Here is a 21522-nt window from a genome sequence, read left to right as displayed (position 1 = left end):
ACCGAAATTCATTGGAGTTGCCCTCAGTCTCTGTCGATGGGTTCCACTTGTCGCATAAGAGACACGAGCCTTAATCATAGTGAGTGAGAGGCTTTTCACAGGCCTTCAACATCACCTTTCTCTGCGCAGCGGACATAACTCTTGGATGTTGGGAGCCGAAGTGAGTCTCAAGGACCGAGGCAGTGTTACACTTCTCGTGGCACAATATGCAAGTCCAATGTCGCCGGTGTTCGTCCATCTCGTGCTTGAACCACTCATGCGAAGTTTGAAATGGCTCTGCGGGACAATCTTTGTATGAACAAACGTAGGATTGCAGATCGCGATATACGTGGTGCCTGTACATGGTGTTATTCTGCTTGCTCAATGAACGACAGGGCGCAAAAGTTTCTAGGGACTTACTTCCAATGATATCGATCCCTGAAAACTTGAATTGTGCGACAATAAGGACACTCTATCGGCTCATTGTGACCGAGTTGCACTCCGTCCAGCCACATGTCCGTTAGTTGCGGGACCATTCGACCTGAGTGAGTGTCCCCGATGGTTGTATGGGCAAATGACGTTGCCACAGTGTATATGCTTTCCTCCGGAGAAGGTCGCAACGCAACCTGATTAATAATCTCAGCAGCGGCGAGGGTGTCATGAAAGGACGTCGCTTTCGTTGTCGCCCGTTCAGTCGCCTCATCCTGCGGTGACCCGACGTCATATTGAGTTAAGTTCCGGCGATGAGTCTGGTGATAGCCAATATAGTCGATTTGGCGAGCAGTTCGTTCCCCTGTTCTCTCTGCGAGCCAGGGAAACTGCTTGAGTTTCGGAAACTTATCTTTTACGTTGGTGATAAAGGGTCTAGGATCCGACTGTGAGGATTCCGGCCCCTGTCGCGACGTTCGTCCACGAGGGTGACTCCGACGAAGCAGAGTAGAGAGTGTGAAAAGATGTGTGGTGCACGATCGAATATTGTTTAGCAACTCGTTGATTTCCGTAGTAAACTTTCGTTCACTTTCATCAGTGTTTTCGTAGGCGGTTCCCACCGAGTGCTTGATGACTTCCTCAGCAGTCGTTGGTCTTGTCGTCCTGATCGGCAATTCCCCCAGTGCGATGCCATCAACTGGAAGAAACCGATCAGCAATGAGAAAACATATCAACAGAGTACCGAAGCTGACCTCTCTTCAGAGCATTCCCCAGGCGCTTAAGCCCCGAGGTCACGCTATCTTTCATGCGCTCGGCCTTTTTCAGTCTTGAGTCGAGTGAGCTTGACGACTGCGGCCTCTGCAAAGCGCCAATATTCAAGGCCCATATCTTGAAACGGCCAGCCTCATCGGTCACTTTGGGCTCCAAATCATGGCACTGGGTCGCTGGAAGATCTTGACACAGTTTGACGAAAGCGGCATCGCAGTTATGGGCAAGCGAGGATATCGACTGTAACTTTTAGACGGTAGGATCGCCATCCGTTCAGTGTTAGGCGTTTCTGAGTTTATTCCCACACCGGAGTGTTTCGATATTACATCTATCTCAGGTGGCCATAATCAGTGAGGCAGGCAGCATCTATAATATTATTGATTGGGCACCCGATTGTGCGTGCTGTATTAATGTGTGTTGTCGTATCTCGAATTTTTGTGTATGTATGTGTGTAAGGGGATAACCGCAATCTTTCGCAGTGTAGTGGCGACAATCCCTTGATCAATATTTGACCTCTTATTGGCCAATCAGAAGCCATATATTATGGGCCTTGTTCTGTCCATTTATTGGCCCCATGCATGGGCAGTCTCCCCCATCCGTGATCCTTCACGTCCAGATGACTGCGCCAACCAACACAGCTTTGATCGTCCAATTAAACTTATAAAAAAAGATGCATAAAACCATGGACTGCGGTTCATAATCCCTGACTGTAGGCACTTTTGTTTCTTCCTTGCTGGTGGAATATTTTTCTTCTGTTCCATTGAAAAGAATGAAGCAGTAACCGCCGACACCCAAGTCACCTTTTCCCGACCGAACCACCACGCTCTCAAGTCCCTCCAACTTTCAACCACACCACCAACAGAACATACACTAAAACCACATCAAAACTTCAATCCGAATCATGGCTTCTCTGACCGACTTTCCAGCTGAGCTTTTCGGCCAGATATTCCGTGGATTGCCACAGGCGGATCTCGCTTCGCTCTGCAAAGCCCAATCCACCCTGCGCAAAGCAGCAGAACCACTGCTCTACAAGAACATACACTTTCTTTGGACCGAGAAGAACACCCCATCTGTTGTCCAATTCCTCCGAACAATTCTCACCCGCCCGGACTTGGCACTGCACGTCCGCCATCTCAGGTTCCTGGGCTCGACTTTCCACTGGGCGAGGCCTCTCTCAACGCCCAAGATTCCCGTGGACACGGATTCGATCAGCCCGCTGGTCAGTGCCATTGAGAGCTTATGCTTGCCGTATGAATCCTCTTGGATTGAGCAGCTCCGTACCGGAGCGATGGACGCATTTATAGCGCTCCTCATCACACGAGTTCCGAAACTGAGAAGTCTGCGCATGGAGGGAAACACCACCCAAGAGGCTCGGCTGTTCAGTAACGTGATTCGATCGGCTTTTTGCAACCACAACGGAACCAACCTTCCTGATTTAAAGCATCTTCATACCGTAGTCTTCAGAGGCGCGTATAGTGAAGCTCGCATGTATCGATTCCCGAATACAGAGAACGTCCTACCTTTGTTCTACCTTCCAACTTTACGAAACCTCGAGGCATTTATCGATACGCCGCAATCCGGAGCTATCGAGTGGCCAATCAATCCACCCAGACTATCGAACCTCACATCACTGGAGTTGTGGATGCTGCGAGAAACGTCACTCGAGCAGGTGTTGCGTGCGACGCCCTGCCTCAAGTCTCTTACATGGCACTGGGTCTACAGGTCTGTGAAAAGCGAACTACCTTGGGGTCGAACCATCAATCTCGAGATGGTTGCATCTGCCCTGGTTTATGTGAGAGACTCGCTAGAGAACTTAAAAATTACTGCTGCTGTGGATATTGGGAGACACAACATTGAATACGACTCCCTGGAAGTGCGCGGAGATCTGCGTTCCCTATCCGCCTTCCAGCTGAAGACCCTCCAGATGCCATGGCCCTTCTTTGTAGGGTTATCAATAGACTGTGGTTTGCAGTTTGGACACGTGGTTCCGACATCGGTAGAACATCTGACCCTCTCAGAAGGTTTTGCAATGATACCTGATTATGAATGGGAATACGATGAGATGATTGTGCGATTGCTTGAGTATCTAGGAGGTCTGCAACCGCCTGAAGCTCAGTTACGAAGTCTGCATTTGCTGTCAGACCCTTTCTCCTCACCATGGGTCTCTAGCACTAAGAGGACGAAGAGGCTGACGGATGCTTGTTTGAAGCATGAAGTTGAGTTTAGGGTAATCCAAGATTGAATAAGAGGACAAGCACATGCTTTCAGGGGAAGCTAGAAATGAGAAAAGGAGAATAGAAATAGAGGAAGCAACATTGAATATATAATGAATTTAGAGAGAAAATACAAGAAAGCAAACGATCAAACAAATTTAAGAAATCTTTATAAAAGATTAAATACTAGTAATGATCTTGCACCTTTGATATAAATTCATTCCTTATTAAAACATGGTTCTACTTTGAACAAACATTTTTAGGTAGGCAAAGATTGATTATTGGTCCCCGCCTCATTCGCTCTGACACAAACTGATCTTCTTTGGGTATCCATCAGCTAACCCACCAGCCAGACTTGACAAGTCATACGTCCACTCATCGTCTCTTCCATCCTCATTTATCGCCAAGGTAAAGGCTCTGAGGCCAACTTCTGGACGACGAACGAACTCAGCGCAACCCCAATAGCTTATGGTCTTTTGAACCAATTAGTTCCGCAGTCGCAAATGTGTGTTTCCGTGCACTTACATCATAGCTTGGATCCTCGGGCTTTGGGGTGTTGCAGGGATCAATTGCAAAGATACCCCGACTCTCCTCAACGTTGATACCTCTCTGAACTGTCGTTACGCGACCGTTCATCTTACTCAGATCTGCGTCTGGTTCGGAATGGATATTGTAGAACGCATGGGCAACTAACTGCTCGCCGCATTGCCCATTGTTCCGGTGCTGATTCTTCTCTCTGTTGGCTTCGGGGACATTGTGCATGAACGTTTGCTGGCACAAATCGAGTTGTTGTTTCACTATGTTCGCCCGGGGCCGAGAATCATGGTGATCGGGATCCCCATAAGAGAAGGATGTTTTGCCCTTTTGCGACGATGACAGGATAATTTCGTCGTCGTACGCCATTGCCGTCATGACGGTTGGCCTGTTGTGTTTGAGTATATCGTACTTGTCCGCCTGTGCCAATGCCTCCATCTCTTTATAGGCCTCAATGGCTAGGCTGGTGAGCTGTTTATCGCTGATGTGGGCTACATCGGTTGCCTGGTTGAATTTGAGATGGGTAGAGAAAACGAAAGAGCGTTTCCCCGCTGCGCTCTTACCTCCTGTCTCTGCGCCGTTATTGTCTGCAGGCCATGAGCGAAACAGGGAGAAGTCGAGCTGAATTCCGAGTCTCCCAGGAGTGTGTTCTGTGGAGACGTCCCAGGCGCATAGGAGGTGAGTGAGAGAGAGAATAAGGTAAATTACCCAGAAGGGATGTGACTTATAGACAAGGTGGCTCATAATGAACCCGTTGTTGCTGCCGTTGTTGTCGTTGTCGTTCCCCGTCACTGGTGGACTCTGTTACGCCCTCAGCGTATTCAGAAGGAGGGAAGATACTTCGTCTATCAGAGGTCCTCAACCCGTTTACACAGGCGCGACTCCTTGAATAGAAGAAAAGGAATGTATTAGGAATGAATAAAAGGACAAGAAGCAGAGCTATCCGGTCCCGAGAATGTGTAGAGGATAGATATAAGTTTGGTGAAGCTCTATATTAGCATGTTGTAATCAAATGACCTTCCGTTCCAATTAATACCTCGTCTCATAAGCCAACAACATGATCAAGCCTGTCTGCCTCACAAGCGTACCACCGAGCCCGGAAAATGACCCGAGGAACTCTCGGCAACTAAAATTACTTGGCATACATCGCGCAGATGACTCTAACCGCAGATGACGAGCTGGGCCCGGTGATGGCCAAGGAGACTGCTCAGTCGTGAGTCTCCAACGCGCTCGGGGGTATTGTGGCATGTTGGCGAAGTTGCACGTAAAGGTCCTAGGCCTTACGGAGCTGGCTAGATATCCCGCACCTGAAATCTGCAGAGCACCAACAGACAAGAGCTGGAATATTACTTGGATCCTGCCTCGATTAGAAATGATCGACGGAAAGGAGGCCGGCCCATAAGAAATGTGGGATTGATCCTGGTCCTGCGGACTCTGCACTGCCTAAGGTCCGTAGCAACCAACAACAGCATTAAAAGCACAAGAGGTTTGCAGGTTGCCGCTAGAAATTGGATCTCAATCACCCTTGAAGCCAAGAGAAGAACGGACGGCGGACATGAAGCCCTGCCTTCAAGCCCTGCTGCATGTAACCTTGCGTTAGCCCTAGCCGCCGGTCCTTTTGTTGAAGGATTTGCGGGCCGCTTTCACCTCAATCTCGCCTTCTCGTGTTGGTTTGGGAATTGCAGCGCGTTCGGCACATTTGAAGCCTCTAGCCAAGACGACATTGTCGCCCTGCCAAGGCACATGTTAAGACTGCCAGGACTTATGTTGCTGAACTGTTGGATCTTCTCGTGTATTTTAACTTGCTGTGCCGCAGCTAATGGCCGCATGTCCTGATAACCCACTCTATCGGCGGCTCGAGAACGCCGCGAAGTATGGCGCAGTAAGAAATGTAACTATGAACCAACAGACCTACAAGAAATTTCGGAACGGGCTCAATTTTTCTATAGCGTCCCTAAGTGTTCCGCATTAAATGGTCATTTTGATTTACCGCCAGAGCAGCTGTGTCGGCCGATTTTCCGACATCGAGCTTGTGTAAGTACCAGGCAATGAACCTTGTGTTTTTCTACATAGTTTTTTTTATCCCACTGTAGTGTCTGCGTTTTTCAAGGTGTTGAAGCCATTTGAAATCTGTCGTTACTTGCTCACCTACTTCCTTTGCATCATTTTGTTGGAGTGAGCGACCAGAATCTTCATCTTTTGTTTATCGGGCCAACATGGTGCTTTCGTGGTGGCAATGTGCCACCGTTGCCATGGGTATTGGTCGAGTATCTGGTCTGGCAGTCTCATATCTCTCAAGAAATGCTTCGATGCCTAGCCCCTTGTCATCAAGGCAAAGTATTGAGGATTTTGACCCTGATGATCTATCATACATTCAAAAGCTTGCCGCGATTGGTGACTCGTATTCGGCGGGCATCGGTGCGGGCAACAGGCTTGGTAGTGTCCTCAACGCGCTCGATCCTCACAGTGGTAAGTGTCGACTCTTCAATATTCTTTATTCTACGTTACACTCTGTGAATATTCATACGAAATACAGATTGGGCTTGCAGTCGATATGATCAATCTTATCCCTCGTTCGTCGACGGAGATGCGCGACTTGGCAACCGCGCGACACGCAACTTTCATTTTAAGTCGTGTTCTGGCGCAACATCAAGCGAGGTTATCGAGCATCAAATTCCTAGGTTGGATGGCAATCAAGATGTAATTCTTCTTTCTGCCGGTACGTATAATCCTGAGAAGCGTTTTCTTTCTGGTTCACGGTGGTACATCGAGACAACTCGTTCCGTATCGATCACGTCTTATCGGTTGCGATTTCGATTCGCCCCGGAAGTTTTGTGTCATGCTTGTCCGAATATCACATTGAACTACTGCTCTTTGATGATTTCTGACAATATCTTGTCTCTTAGGTGGCAACGATGTACAGTTGCTGGAGATCCTGAACCAGTGCATTTTCCAATGGGGTGTCCTTTCTGAGAGCCAGGTCTTGATCGCGAAGGCTGCTGCCCTGGAGAAGCAATTGGATTGGGCCATTGATTACGACTGGGACAAACTTGCATTGGGTTGTGAAGGGCAACTAGCCGAGAGTGGCCGACTTATCGATAGCGGCACCTTTGCCGGGAATCTCGATAAAGTCATTGCGGCTGCGCAGAGCAAGTTGTCTCTGAAGTAAGTCCTTAATGTGACACTGTATTTCAACCGATTCAAAGACCACAACCGGCTAATAATGGATTTTCAGCGGCATGATTTATATGACAGGGTAATTTGATGTTCTCAATATCCGCCTGGGACAATGCGTCTGACAACTCGCCTGTCCAGATATGCGGAGTTCTTCGCCACAGATATGTCACCCGAGTGTGACGACGTTACTTGGTCAACATGGCTCAACGTAAGTACTTCTTATTCTCCGCCCGACTGTTCGGTTGAAAGATTTTCACAACGGCTTACCTCCAAACCGGCAACAGGAGTTGTACAACAAGTTCACACTGGAGAAGGCATATCTTAGCCAAGGCCGGCGTCGGCAAATGAATAACCTAGTCGACAAAGTCAACAAGAAATTGGTTGGTATCTCTGAGCTTCGATGAGAAATTTTTGCTAATAGTTCGTTGAGGCCGAAGCGGTGGAGCGTGCCGGTAATAGCGTTAAATTCATCGATTATGACAAGTACGTCGGTTACTACGGTGGCCGCTACTGTGAGACAGGAGTCGATGAGTCTACCTCTGAAGCCAAGACCAGGTATGTTCTCAGATCAAAAGCTCTCTCTGAACGTGCTAATGAGTTTTGTTAGAACTGGTCTCATGTTCTACGAGCTTAACACCTGGGACCCCCTCGGCTCAAGCCCTTGGAAGAGAAGCAACGATGATGCTCTGCAGGGAACGTTTGACGGAGAACAAGACATCCTGGCCCAAGTCACACTCCTTCTTGAACCCGATGCCGAGCTGGCTCACCAGAACCGAATCGAGGGCGATGTCTCGACCACGTCCATTCCAGCGCCTGCCGACAACAACACTTTCACCACTGCCGCTTTGGACATCCAAGTGCCTAGCTTTCTTCCTGACGGGTAAGTACCCATTTCGAATACTTGTCCCACACTCAAGCTGCTCCTCTCATTTCTGATGAATATTTGCTGATCTTTGTTGTGACTAAAGATACGGCCGCGTCTTCCACCCTCAAATTCTCCTACACGCCATCATTGCTGAGAGAATAATATTTGAAATGATCAACACCAACATTAAAAGCAGGGGAAGCCTTCCTCTCGTACCAGAAGTTGCGTCATTCGGCACATGTGAGCTCGACCAATCTACTTCGACGACTCTTCGGTACAAGGGCACCGAGTCTGGCAAGGAGGTGAAGCCTGGCACAAAGCTGCGCATCCTCGGCGTCGGAGACTCCATAACTGTGGGATTCCTGAGCGATCGCAACGGCGGCGATGGGAACGGTTACAGACATCAACTTCGCGACGATCTTTCCGGTAAACCATCGAACTCTCATCAGCCTTCTTTGCAAGATTGGGTCACGCTGACATTTACTGTTTGAAGAGGACGAGGTTGTTTTTGTTGGAAGTGAGACCATGTCAGGCACAATGAGTGGCAACCGCTTTGTGAGTTTTCCACTACGATTAATCTTTTGAGCGTGTTTATCTCGGGATGCTGACCAGATCTCTCTTCCTGCAGGGTGCATGGTCGGGTCAGACTATCCAGTACATCTCCGATCACATCGGCCCGTCCCTGAAGCAACGGCCGAACATCGTCCTGGTTCATGCAGGCACCAACGATATGAACCCCAATCTCGACATTGCCAAGCAAGGTAACGACCCCAAAGGCGCGGCCGACCGTCTGGGGAAGCTGCTCGATAACATCATTGATGCCTGCCCGGACGCAACAGTCCTTGTGGCCATGATCATCAATACATGCGACGAAAGTCAGTCTCCTGCAACCAAGGAATACCAGAAATTGATCCCAGGAGTCGTCAAGAGCCGGAAAGACGGCGGAAAGTACATCCTCGCTGTGGACTTTACCACCTATGAGACGAGTCACCTCCAGGACTGCATACACCCAACTAACGACGGATATAAGTTGTTCGGAAGCTACTGGTACGACTTCATTACCCAGATCCCCAAGGATTGGATCAAGAAGCCAGTTGGTGACGACCCTAATCATGATGGAGACGGAGCCAACAGCGGCCTTGACGGAAACATTCCCGCTCCGGACTGGGGCGCTGATCCGGTCACACCGACTACTCCCGAGAAGGTCGGTAACGCGTATCTGAATGCGCGCCCGGTCGAGACGTACACTTGCAATGCGAAGCCCATTTGGGAGGCTGGTGGTCAAATTGCACTCGGAAACATCGGCCGCAACGGAGACTGGAAGTATAAGAAGCACTGGGTGGAGGCTGGAAAAGTCGCTGATGGACTCAAGCGGGACCCTCGATACGTAAGGTAAGTAGTCGGAACGAGCATTGGCAATAAGGACGAAAGCTGAGAGATATTTGATACAGACTTCATGACATGAATGGCGACGGAAAGGCTGGTAAGACGACTCACGCCCCTGATCTCTCTAGCCTTGTTGCATATTGCCCGCGAGATGAGAAACTGATTCATGCTCTGATGTTGCAGACTATGTTTGGATTCACCCTGATACCGGTGAAATCCGATGCTGGATCAACAACCTCCCCGAGCCGTGGAGCAAGGCCGGTACCAACAGCGACATAATTGGCAGTGGTGCCGGTCCTGCAGATTCGGTCTTCATCGCTGTGAGTTCAGTCATTCTGTGTTGTGCTAACACAGAAAGAACTGACAGAAGTACAGGACATGAATGGCGACGGCGTTAGTTGAGATCCAACCTCTGATCAAACCGTAAATTGACCACTGTCGCAGCTCGAGGACTACATGATCGTTAACAAAATCAATGGCGCTGTCAAGATCTGGTGGAACTACGGACCGGACGACAGCTGGGTTAATGGATGGAAGTTTGTCGAGGGCGGCGAGATTGCGTCGGGTGTCCCCCACGCCAATTGGGAGACTCTCCGGTTCCCCGACATTAATGGTGATGGCAGAGCAGACTACGTCTACATCGGTAAGGGCGGTGCTTTGAAACATTACTTGAACACTGGATCCGTCGGTGGCGAGGATGTTCTGTTCCTCGCACAAGGCGGAATTGCAACTGGAGCCGTAGACGACATTTCGAGGCTTGTGTTTGCGGATGTGAGTTTGTCTTCTCTACAGTTGACTAGATGAAATGCTGATGATGCTGATGAACATCGACGCACAGTTGAACGGAGACGGCCGTGATGGTGAGTTTCCACGACCTCCAAGATGTTGCACCGGCTAACAATTCCCAGACTATCTCATATGGGATGATGACGCCGGTCTGACTGGCTTTTTGAATCAGCCAACTCACAAGGAAGGAGTGCCATTGTACATTGATCAAGGACCAGCGAAAACGCTTGCTGACGGCATCTCTCAAAAGCCCGAGTCCATTCGGCTTGCAGACTTGGATGGGTGAACTTGTCCACACCAGCATCAGCGTCCAAGAATCAACCTTTGCTGACAGTTGTGTCAACACAGTGACGGAAAGGATGACTATGCTTATATCGACGACGACGGTGCCATCTGGCTGTGGCACAACAGTGGAAGCGGTGACACCAGCATGCTGGTAGATGGCCTTCGCTTTGCGGACATAGACGGCGACGGCGTGAGTTCTCTTTCTCCCTGTGAGAAGCATCGTCAGACTGACATTTTCATCGCAGACTGATGACTACATTTGGCTCGACCCAGAGACAGGTGCTCCGACAGTGTAGTAAGTATCCATCACATAAATACCCAGCCTCACATCATGCTCACGTCTGCAAAGCACCAACTACGGCTACAACACGAACGACAAAGCCTTCGGATACCAGTGGATTCCATTGAACGACGGCAAACCAATTGCTTCCGGAGCTGCCCCAGCGTCTCAAGTAACATTTGGTTACATCATTGGGTACGGCACCTCTTCATCATCCCGTCTCAAGAACATCTCTAATCAGGGCAAAACATTGTAGCAATGGAAAAGCCAACTACATTGTCGTGGACCCCAAATCGGGCAAACTCTCTGTCTGGCAAAACCTGGGCCAGAACAAAAACAACCCCGACAATTGGCAGTGGAATCAGATCGATGTCGATGCTTCTGGTTCAGGTCCCGGCAAGAATGTCAGGATTGCTGACATTGACGGCGATGGCGTGAGTACATCCTCCACAAGTGGCCCTCTACTCGTCTTGATAAGAGAGCAATCTGGAAATCGAAGATTGACAGATAAACAGTGGGACGACTACATCATGCTGAACAGAAAGGGCGGCACGACCATCTACAGAAACATGTACTTGAACTTCGACGCGGAACATACGTGGGAACCGCTTCCTGAGGCGGACGCCGAAGGCATTAGCCAGCGGCCGGAAGAGATTTCATTCCATGACATCAATGGGCAAGGTTACCCTTCCCATCCGTCTTCGACCACGAGTTCTAACAATTCTATAGCGACGGAAAAGCCGACTATCTCTGGACGAGACCCCACGATGGCGCCGTTTTCGCCTGGTACAACAACTACCCGAACCAGCCCGCTTGGCTTCCACAAGGCCAGATAGCCGACGGCCGGACTTCGGGACACTTTGTCAAGTGGGCTTCGATGTACAAGAATCGGTTCAAGAAGCTGGCAAAACCGTCGACGAGTTATCTTGCGGTCAGACCATCGGATGGAGCTCTTGCTGTTTGGTTCAACGGTTGCAGATTCGGAGACCACGGCCCCCCTGCGGAATTGGTGCCTCACGGTAATGCAAAATCATCGCCCATTCAGTCGTTCTCGAACGTCACCGTTTCATCAACTCCCTCAAACTCTTCCTACCCGCTCACAAATACTACTAAACCACTCGAGAATGCTTCTAGGCCTCTTCTTAAGGCTCGGTTGAGTCATTTCACATAAAACATGTTGTTATGCTGAACTATTTTCGTACATATATCTTCTGTATTGTTTATTGGGAGTAGAGAGCAGCTAGGTGAGGTTGAGAATGGGAGGAGCAGAAAGGGGATGAGGGTGAGCTAGGGGGGCGAGGAGGAGGGGGGCCGTGTCGGTTGGCTACGACTCAGGCGGCTGGGGCTAGTTGTTGGAGAGAAAAAAGAACTGCGTGGCGTAGGCTATGGAGTGATGCTTTGATACAGAATATCTGAAAACCGGAATGGCGTTGACACCGATAGGGCCGGCGAGTAAAAGGTTAGGGGGTGAGAGAAGCATGAAATTGTTGTGGCGGTTAACCATAATCCAATGTGGTTGTATTTGGCAAAGTAAGACGATATCTACACATGTGTTCTGATGCCAGCTCGGTTGGATTATAAGGTTTACGCTTAAGACTTATCTCAAAGGTATAAAAACCTACGCAGGTTTCATTCGACCCATATATCCTACTACTACCACCATATTACCAATAACTAATTTGGTGGCATCAACGCCCCTCAACCTTACGCCCGCGGGCGGTCCTCACAAATCTGACAGGCTTACCCTGCTCACCCCACTTAACCCGATCGCGCGACATAAGGGCGGTGATCCGCCCGCAACTGAACCGTAGTGTGCCGTGTCTGTAATTACCTCACGCTCAATACTACCTGGCATCTGGCTTAATATGAAGGCCAGGATCAAGAGGCCTTGAATGCACTCAAGACTCCTGTTTATTGAGTGCCGAATAGTACCCCTTGCTTTTCTTGTTATTCTATGCGTTCCATCTTTGTTTATGTCTAGATTTATATCGATTACATGCAAATGCTTGCTATGATACTTCTTGCACCAGACCAGAACAGACATTAAAAGAGGAATGGTTATTATATTGAGCTTCATTTCCTGTTTTGTAAATCACCTATGACCCGAAAGATCGGCCAAGCAAAACTCTTAGAGTCGCTCTCTAAATCTTGAAAAAGGTCCTTAGGTTGAACATACCAAATGTCCTCCTGCTTCTTCGTGCCAATTGAACGAAATAAAGCTTCCATTACTTTCTTCTCATATAATGCTTGTACTCTCCATGGCTCGACCAATGTGCTCCGGTCATTCCAAGTTGTGATCCAGGAAGCATACTGCAGAACCAGGGCAGCAGTCGCCGCAAGAATGGGGGTTGCAACTGAACATCCTGACATATTGTTGCCTGCCGAGTCGCATGGGACGTTCTCGGCCAAAGTGCAGAACATTTTCGGCGTCGTGTTTGGTGTTGGTCTGGGGTTATAATCTGGTATCGGAAACCCGCTAGTCCCTGTGCCACGAACTGAGATTACGCTTTCATGCATAGAGGCTGGAAACTTTTCGGCCTCGTTGCCTTGATTGCTTGCGGCCGCGAAGACGAGTAACTTGTGTTTCTTCACTCTGATGGCGTCTTCGATGGCATTGAATATGCCCGTGACCTGGTGATTAAAACCGAACGAGAGGTTCATTATGTCGACGTCTTGTTCTGGCTCAACTGACCATCTTATAGCCTGTGATAGCATGATTAGCCTCAGAATCGTTTGTCAGAATTCCTTGCCATCCAGGTGCTCCTACATCTTCGATTGCTTGTTTTGCAGCCGTGGTCCCCAAGTCTTCCCGAGTCCGTGCAACCCGGCCGACAAATATCTTGGCCGTGGGAAGTAACCTCAGAAGGAGTGAGACGATCGACGAGCCGTGCCCTAGTGATTGAGCTGTGGTGTCTTCGTCTTTCCACACCGTCTCGTTGTTAGTCTCGACAAAGTCGCGCCAGACAACCCGCCTCCGGTCTTGCCTGCATTGCCGGAAATGAGGTGCGTCGCGGCTACAGCCTGTATCGAACACGGCGATTTTGATTTGCTGGGTTGTGACTAGGCTCACAAATATTGATCGAACATCTATGAATTGTTCCTTGATCCATTTCTCACCTGGTGTTCTTCGAGTAAAGTTAGATGACCGAAGAGGAAAAGGGAGAGGTAGAGAGATCGCGAGAATCCCACTCACAACGTAGCAGAAGCATCAATAAAAGTTTGTGAGGCCTCAACATCAAGCGTATTTTCTGGCTCTAAAATAGCCCTTGCTGGCGGCTCGTTGAGAACTCCGTATCGATACAGTCTTTCGAGCGGTATAACGATTTCTCGCTCGATGATGTGTCGCCGTGATTCTACATCGAGCGTACTCTGGAACAGAGAGCGATCAAAGCATTTCCGAATGACATCGACGTAGTCGCGATTCCAGCTTCGCCCATAGCGCGGCAAGTGATTGAAATAATCCATATTATCACGAATTCTCTGGTCGGTCATATCCGCCTGGCTACCATCACCATAAGTCGGGCCCTTGAACAGCTCAACCATCAGGATTCCTAATGCCATGAGCTTAGGATAAAAATTACCATATCCTGGGATGTACTTCTTTTCGAGCGTTTTGTGGCCTGCTGAACTTGCTTGCCCACTCCACAAAGAAGGTTTGATATAAGGGTAACAGTCGATACTACCTATCTCACTGGTAATCTCTATGTTGTTCTTAGTCCAAGGATTCGGCATCCATTCAGTGTCGTAATATTGCCATATTGCAAGAGCAAAGATATAAGCCAGCCAGATGTCTCGAGCAGCGGACGGAGACCATTCTTCTGCCTGCATCATGTCTTCCAGAGAATGAGAATAAACCTGGATGGGTGCCTGTTCATTTTGTGGCGGATCTGGCGACGACGATATATCCCACATTCGTGGGCCACTATCATCTTCATGAATAACGAATTCGGAGTCCCGGCGCTGCTCATCGCTGAGAATTTTGCACAAATACCCGCGGGCAGGGGGAATGGGCTGTCCCAAGTCCTGTATCTGCTCTGAACGCCTGATATGATGTCAGCTACCCGGGATCGGTAGAGAGGGTTCGATCGTATCACTCACCCAGCTACGTGGAAGGTTGATCCATGGAGGAATATCGCTCTCCCATCAAGTGGCTCAAATGTGGCTCTAGGGGACAGGGGTAGCAGAGCGCGGTATGACACCAGCCGCGAATCTTCCTGCTGCTGAGTTTCGGGAGGGCAGCGGATATATAGCTGGCGCAAATGATCATAATCCGTCTTCTCTTCTCCGCAGGAGCAAGAAGTGTGGTTATTCAAGCTAGACCAAAGACTTGTTTCGAAATCGCGAGAATGCCACCTGGATGGGAGTGTGGTCGGGTTAGGCCTCTGTGATTCCCACAACAACTCCGTTTCGGGCGCCTCTGCTGTAATTGAAAAGCCTTCGATTAGGGTTTTCAACTGATTAGTGTCAATAGAAACAAGGTAAGCGTCGAGTTCCTCAGTGTTGAAATCAACGCTTGCGATTTTGAGCAACTGGTGAAACTGGCTGCTATCAAAGCCAGTATCAGTAGCCTTTGGAGAAGTGCGCAGTCAGTATGGCCCGATGGGAAAGTTCTGCACCAACACATAATCGAACATGCAGTCTGCAAGAGGTCGTATGACTTGTTCAACCGGGTCTAGCATGTGCTGGTGGAAATGGAACAAGTGAGAAGAGAAAAACCGCGCTTACTGTATTGAGTGGGGCTACGAAGCCTTCCAACAGCTCTAAGGAATGCAAAATCTTATCGTAATCGGCTTGCTCTTTGAGACTAAGTGACAGGGTGACAAGTTTGGTAGCCAGGCTCCCTAGTTGTCTTCGTTGTGCGATGCCAACATTGAAAGCTTTTGACCTGGCTGCGGCAGAACAGCGAGCCGCAAGCAAATCGCACGCGGAAACGGCCAGCTGCATGTGAGCTGACGAAAGCAGTGAGGAACGTCTGGCAGAGCTCATTTTAATGGCTCAAAAGATCGGACGAGAAAAGCAGTTAGTCTTCAGTTGTTGATTCGATGGGCATCCTTTCGAATTAGCCGGCAGTTTGAGGCAACCAGTTGCGGGCGTTACCACTGAAGAGTAGTCATAAGGTACGTAGCCTGGTCAAATGTTACGACAGAATGCGCTGTTGCAACAGACCGAGGACAGCTTGACGCTTTGTACAGATGTAAAAACTAGGGAGATGAAGGCAATGAATTGATTCGACTGGCAACGACTTGCAAAGGCTGTTGAGATGGGCAAAGGGGAGGCTTTCAGCTGGTATTCGCCAACCAGGGCACATGGCTGCCCTTTCCCTCATGCCTGCAGATGAGGCTGAATGACTGAGAAGGCTCTGTTCCGGGGAGTAATGGCCTCTGATGTAATTTCATGCTTGTGATAAGAACTGACACGTCTGTCGATCGTCCAATGGGACCACATGTTGAAGTTGCTTAGCCGCTGACAGAACGCTGTAATCGGACCCCCGCGCTAGTCGCTTTAATAAGCACCTTACATAGTTGTTCCGATGAGATTACGCAGTTACGTAATAATAGGCCATTCTCTAGCTCAGCTGCTTTCCTTGCATGGAACCTATTTACCCTCCTTTACATCCCAAGGCTTCGTTAAGGACGGATGCAGTAGTCAACCAGTAACAGTAGGCCTGACTGAACGATACTGAACTCATCGCTTTTGCAGCAGTTGGTGAGAGCCGGTGTTCCTTTGTCTTTCTTTACGTCAGGCACCAAACTACATGGTGAAGAAGTGTACCCTTCCTCATGCCGCCTTGGAGCAGGCACCCACCCATACTGAGCTGAACGACAAGCAAGGCGCGTGACACCACCGCCACTACACCACTACAGCCAGGAATGTCAGAGCGCGCGGTTCCAACACGCCCAAGCCACAGTTTGTATGCCTTGCAGGTCACTGCGAGCACCACCAGGCTAGTTGCCTGCCGTCGCCTGCCGTCGCCTGACGCCGCCTGACGCATATCCGTCAATGCGGTCGGGCGAACCACCATTCCTCAATTCTCTTAATCATCTCGCTCCGATGCCCAGAAGTGCCTGCAATTGTCTTTGAGTTGAAAACACCACCCATGCACATCGCTCGTACATTGTTGCGGCACATCCATGGACCGGCCTATATACGCGGCTTCAGTTTCTTGCCATGGAAACCTGCGTCACTGCGTCGACCGATATGCGCCCTTCGACGACGACTGGGCCAGTCAACGCCTAATCGACTTCAACATATGGTCTGCTGCTTCCGGGGCTTTAGACGATGGCAGATACAGCCTGGACAACAAGCTTATCCTCACAAAAACGACAGTCACGGTGGTTTCGGACCTTCTCGACCTTCTCTCCATCTTTGTCAACGCTTGCGTACCCTCCCTGGAGAGCCCCACGGGTCCCGGTCTGCTGGAGTCGGCTTCCCCTGGCGTTGAGCACGACGGCGCGAGGATCCGTCCAGATACACCGATCTCAGCCATCTCGCCCGGTGGGGTTGCAATCGAACGTGGCCACCAGCAAGCATGGTCGTTATTCAATGCGAAGGGAAAGAGGCTGAAACGCGAGCTGTCGCCAGAAGAGCGCGAGGCCAGAGAAGCCGCCGAAGATACTTTTTCCTCCGTCGTTCAAGTTACCGCCGTAGCCCGTCGTTCCCTTGCCCACTCAAATCTATGGCTGGCAGATTTCACCTTCCCCGAAGACGACGAGGACTTAGGGGGTTATCGTCAGAAACCGCTGGGACAAATGAAGTCGCCATTGAAGGGCGAACGCATCAAGTCACGTCTGATGCGCGCTAATCTCATCAGGCGCCACCGATTCCTTTACGCTCGCAAATCTCGTTCTGGCGGCGCCCAGATATGTCCGGACGGCGTACGTTGCGAAAGACCCGGACTCGTGGAACCCAAATGGCCAAGAAGATCCAAAGTCGTCTATCCGGACCCTCCTCATATCTCGGACGACTGCGTAGCTTTCGAATGCCCCTACTGCTGTCAGATCCTCCCTGCTTTTTTCGCGGAACCAGGCCCTTGGAGAGAACACATGGCTGCTGACCTTTGTCCGTTTACTTGCATCAGTCCCAACTGTACAAGAGCCGCCTGGCTTTACTCTTCAAAGGAAGATTGGAAGGCCCACATCTTGAGTGCTCACGCCACCAGGCTTTGGACTTGCCCGGACTGCAAAACCACATTCGATCAAGAGGATGCCTTCTCTTTCCACCTGGCCACAGAGCATGTCTCGGCTGTTCAAATACCGGAAGGCTGCATGCCATGGATATTGGCCTCTCACGCGCGGAATGAACCAAACTTTGACCTTTCCTGCCCAGTGTGTGCGCTGCGTCCGGCCGAGGGTAGCGATTTGGATCACGTAGCGACCTGCTTACAGGATTTAGCCTGGTCAGCTTTCCCACCTTCAACCAGCAGTGAAAGGAGTTCCGGCGCAGTTCTGGCACTTCGCATATCAGGCCAATCTTACAGGCAAAGACCTAGAAGCAAGAGTTCGACGGGCCCAACACCCAGCGAAGCGAGTCCTTCAATATACCGACCTTCGTACCCCCAGAAGCTGGAAATCCCACGTATCGTGGAGCCCTCCCCGGCTCGTCGTACAGTCGTCTCAAAGTCAAATCAAATGAGGTCAAGAACCCGGAGCCCGAGCTTGGCTATTCGATCGCTGGCGATGATGCAACGCTCCACTTCCGATATGTACCACATGTTGGATAGGTGTTCTTCTGCTTCTCAATGCGGTTCAGGATCACAGTCCTATGACGGCGGAGGATCTTCCCGTCGAACTTCACCTCGCCCCGAAGGCGACATTCTAGGCAAGTGGAAAACCGATACGCTTCCCTTGTATTTTCAATACGAGCCTATCGGTTTCCAGACTCCTCAATATGCGAACAAAATGGCGTCCTGGCGACGTGAAATTATAGGAAAATTTCCAGGAGGGCGGTTATACTAGTCCGGCTGAAGTTGATATCGCGTGTCCTTCGAGGTGATGAGCCCAATTTATGGGCACAATAAGAGGAACATAAGCCCCTCAAATCGATGGGGTTGGGCTTGAGGTGAACGGTCAAATGCGACTGAAGACATAGTAAATAGGCCTGATATGGCTTCAAGACACCACAAGCTATCTCATGCATGCAGTTCGTGAGTTTGCCATCAAGTCCAGTGAGATCATCGGCGAAGTAAAGGCTTGGAGCTGACCATGGATGATCCGATGATGTAACACAGAAAGAGGGTACTTGGACTTACAAGATATCACAAGTATGAGAATCTCCGGACTGCACTCTATTATACGCAGGTGCATTGCGAGGCTCATCTCAAGTCCCTCCTTCCCCTTCCTTGCTGTTTCTGCGCTAACCCTCCCAACAGGATATTGAGGCCAGCCGTGATAGAGAGCTGCACCGCCTCATTGTGGCGATAGAAGAAACCTGGCCCTGTGACTCTTATCGCAGCGCTCGCTACTCGATTTCCTGGAATCGCCTTTCCGTTTCTGGGTTTTTTGCTCGTTTCTTTTTCCCAACTTTGAACGTCCCACAGAATCCAAACCTGCTGAGGGCTGGGTCTACAATTTCCTATCGAGAGGCTGCCTCACACAATCTGGTTACCGAGGTGGTTCGCGGCCACATCCACACAGCTCACTCATGCACCTGCAGCAGGCTTGTCTCTTGGTTGGAGGCTGGCGGACTGCGGACTGCACCATCCAACACAGCCTGGGACATGGACACAGCCTGCTGAAGGCGTCTAGTCTACGGTAGGCATCATTGCCCATCGGCCGACCTCTCGAAGCTATTTATTACGTCCTTCAGCTGCATACAATTTCTCCCTGTTTGGTTGCTGGACCTCCCATTTCTTGCCTCATTTTCTGTTGCAAATTCTATGCTGCCAATTATACACAGCCAAACACCGTCTTCCAAGAAACTACTCGGCCACTGATCACTGCAAGACACTTCCCGATATTTCAAACGTACATCTCTAGTGGGCTCAATATCCAAAACCTCCAGAAACATGGCTTCTCGGCACGTCGCGAAACCCACCTTCTTCCTTTCGGATCTCAGCACGATGCGCGATGGTCACATCGTGCTGGGCAACATTTTCACCGACCCGTTCCAGGTGGACGACAAGGTCGCCGGCCCGCTGTCCAAAGTCGGACCCGGAGACATCCCCGCGGGCGCGACGCAGTCTGTGACCGAGACGGGCCTCTACCTCCGCGAGACTCAGGCGTCGTCCTGGGGCGCCAGTCTCCTGGCCAAGTTCCTTTCCATATTCCACATCTCCGTTGGCGCCGACCGCGGGCGGGATCTAGAGGTCGTGTATGAGGTCGCCAACCTGGAGACCGTCACGCTGTCGAGCGTGGGGCCGTACATCCGCCAACGCATCGCGCGACCGAGCGAGGCAGCCCTGCAGAAGGAACTGCTCATGGGCTTCAGCCCCTCCTTGTACATGGTCACGGGCATCAAGTACTCCAAGGGCCTAAAAGTCTGGACCATCGCCGGGAGCTCGACGGAGGGCGGGGCCGAGCTCGGTGGGGCCGTCTCGCCCGACGCATCCGCATCCGCGTCCGCGGGCGTGCACGGGGCGAGAGCTGCATCGCGGTCGTTGGCTCGGACCATAGAGGGGGAGATTGTGCTCGCATACCAGCTGACGAAAATCACGCCAAAGAAGATCAAAACGGTCGACGGTACCTTTTTGTCAGACAACGGCAACAAGGAGAAGATTGATGTAGAAATTGAGGGCGAGTTTGGGCTTGAAGGGATGGAGAAGGCGGCAGTTGACGGAGGTTTAGACCCCTCCTCAGACCTTGGTATCAACTCCGTCTGGGTTGAAGGTGGCAGCGAGGGACACAACTACTCGCGTGTGTTTGCTTTTTTGGACTAGAAAGTTCCAAGTCCCTTGGAGAGCTCTTCATGTGACTTTTCGTGTCGGGCAGGGTACCTGATACGGTTGGCGATGTTGCTGTTTTCCATGATTCCAGTCTCGTTCCCATCATGTCAGGTCCTCATCATGTCAGGTCCTAAGCAGATGAATAAGCTCAAAGAATTTTGGTTATTCATGCGATAACTGCGACGAAGAATCTGGCTTGCCAACCAATGACCAATACTGTTAGTTCTCGGGTTGGGGGTGTTCAAACCAGCCAAAGCTATATTACAACTTTCCGTCCAGTCATGAGATAGGTCACCACCAAACGCCCCATATTGTTTGAGCTCCTTGTGTACGCCCGGGCATCACAGGTGCCATAGTTGCGGGTCTGCTGGGATGGCTGGATAAGAGTTATCTACCTAGGTTCTCAATAAGTCCTAAATGGGATTGGTAAGATGGTCTCCACGCTTGTGTTTTAACGCCAATTCGGTTGGATCATGAGGTTTAAGCCTTTTCCCGCCTTTTTTTTTCTTTTTCATGCTTGGAGGCGGGGATTTGACTTGTTGCAAAGTCTTTGCTCAACGTTAACACCAGCAAGTCCAACGACTCCTATTACGCTGGAGGATGACAGACATTGCGTGTGGTTGATGATCATTCATGATGTGCCGTTGACACCAATGTACGATACCCTCCCCTGCATGAGGAAAACGCTTGACACAAGACTCTGCCTGGCATGATGCCATGCCAGAAAACAAAAAACAAAAACAGTTGGAGAAATAGCATTTCACGTCCTTCAGGTTATAATAACAACGAAAGGGACACGGTAATAGTCAAAAGACGCAAATCACTGCACACGAGTGCAAGGTAATGACAAAAGTAACACCGACACATGGATGAAAGATCATATACAGAGCTATATATCTACGTGAAAGACTCCGAGATCCTTTATCCGGCATGTTTTTGT

At 50.2% G+C, this 21522-nt stretch overlaps 4 protein-coding genes across 4 annotated transcripts; all 4 read left to right on the top strand.

Moving 5' to 3' along the window:
- Positions 1-6139: 6139 nt before the first annotated feature.
- Positions 6140-8456, top strand: ColSpa_11419 (uncharacterized protein; the record flags this gene model as incomplete). Its single annotated transcript, XM_049277631.1, has 7 exons — positions 6140-6392; positions 6830-7088; positions 7239-7308; positions 7385-7480; positions 7522-7655; positions 7708-7980; positions 8069-8456. The coding sequence occupies 7 exons, from the start codon at positions 6140-6142 to the stop codon at positions 8454-8456; spliced, it is 1473 nt and encodes a 490-aa protein (XP_049133588.1).
- A 46-nt stretch (positions 8457-8502) lies between these two features.
- ColSpa_11418 (uncharacterized protein) lies at positions 8503-11538 on the top strand (the record flags this gene model as incomplete). Its single annotated transcript, XM_049277630.1, has 12 exons — positions 8503-8520; positions 8594-9357; positions 9417-9448; positions 9535-9671; positions 9796-10122; positions 10190-10211; positions 10260-10419; positions 10486-10612; positions 10668-10717; positions 10772-10897; positions 10959-11136; positions 11218-11538. 12 exons carry the CDS (start codon positions 8503-8505, stop codon positions 11536-11538), a joined length of 2262 nt encoding a protein of 753 aa, XP_049133587.1.
- Positions 11539-16833: 5295 nt separating this feature from the next.
- On the top strand, positions 16834-17674 carry ColSpa_11417 (uncharacterized protein; the record flags this gene model as incomplete). Its single annotated transcript, XM_049277629.1, has 2 exons — positions 16834-17488; positions 17514-17674. The coding sequence occupies 2 exons, from the start codon at positions 16834-16836 to the stop codon at positions 17672-17674; spliced, it is 816 nt and encodes a 271-aa protein (XP_049133586.1).
- A 2032-nt stretch (positions 17675-19706) lies between these two features.
- On the top strand, positions 19707-20576 carry ColSpa_11416 (uncharacterized protein; the record flags this gene model as incomplete). The annotated part of the gene is made up of 1 exon (XM_049277628.1): positions 19707-20576. The coding sequence occupies one exon, from the start codon at positions 19707-19709 to the stop codon at positions 20574-20576; it is 870 nt and encodes a 289-aa protein (XP_049133585.1).
- Positions 20577-21522: the final 946 nt, after the last annotated feature.

This window comes from Colletotrichum spaethianum, assembly GCF_022836535.1.
Source record: "Colletotrichum spaethianum MAFF 239500 DNA, contig46, whole genome shotgun sequence".
Taxonomy (NCBI): Eukaryota; Fungi; Ascomycota; class Sordariomycetes; order Glomerellales; family Glomerellaceae; genus Colletotrichum; species Colletotrichum spaethianum.
This window is presented reverse-complemented; position numbering and strand designations above follow the sequence as displayed.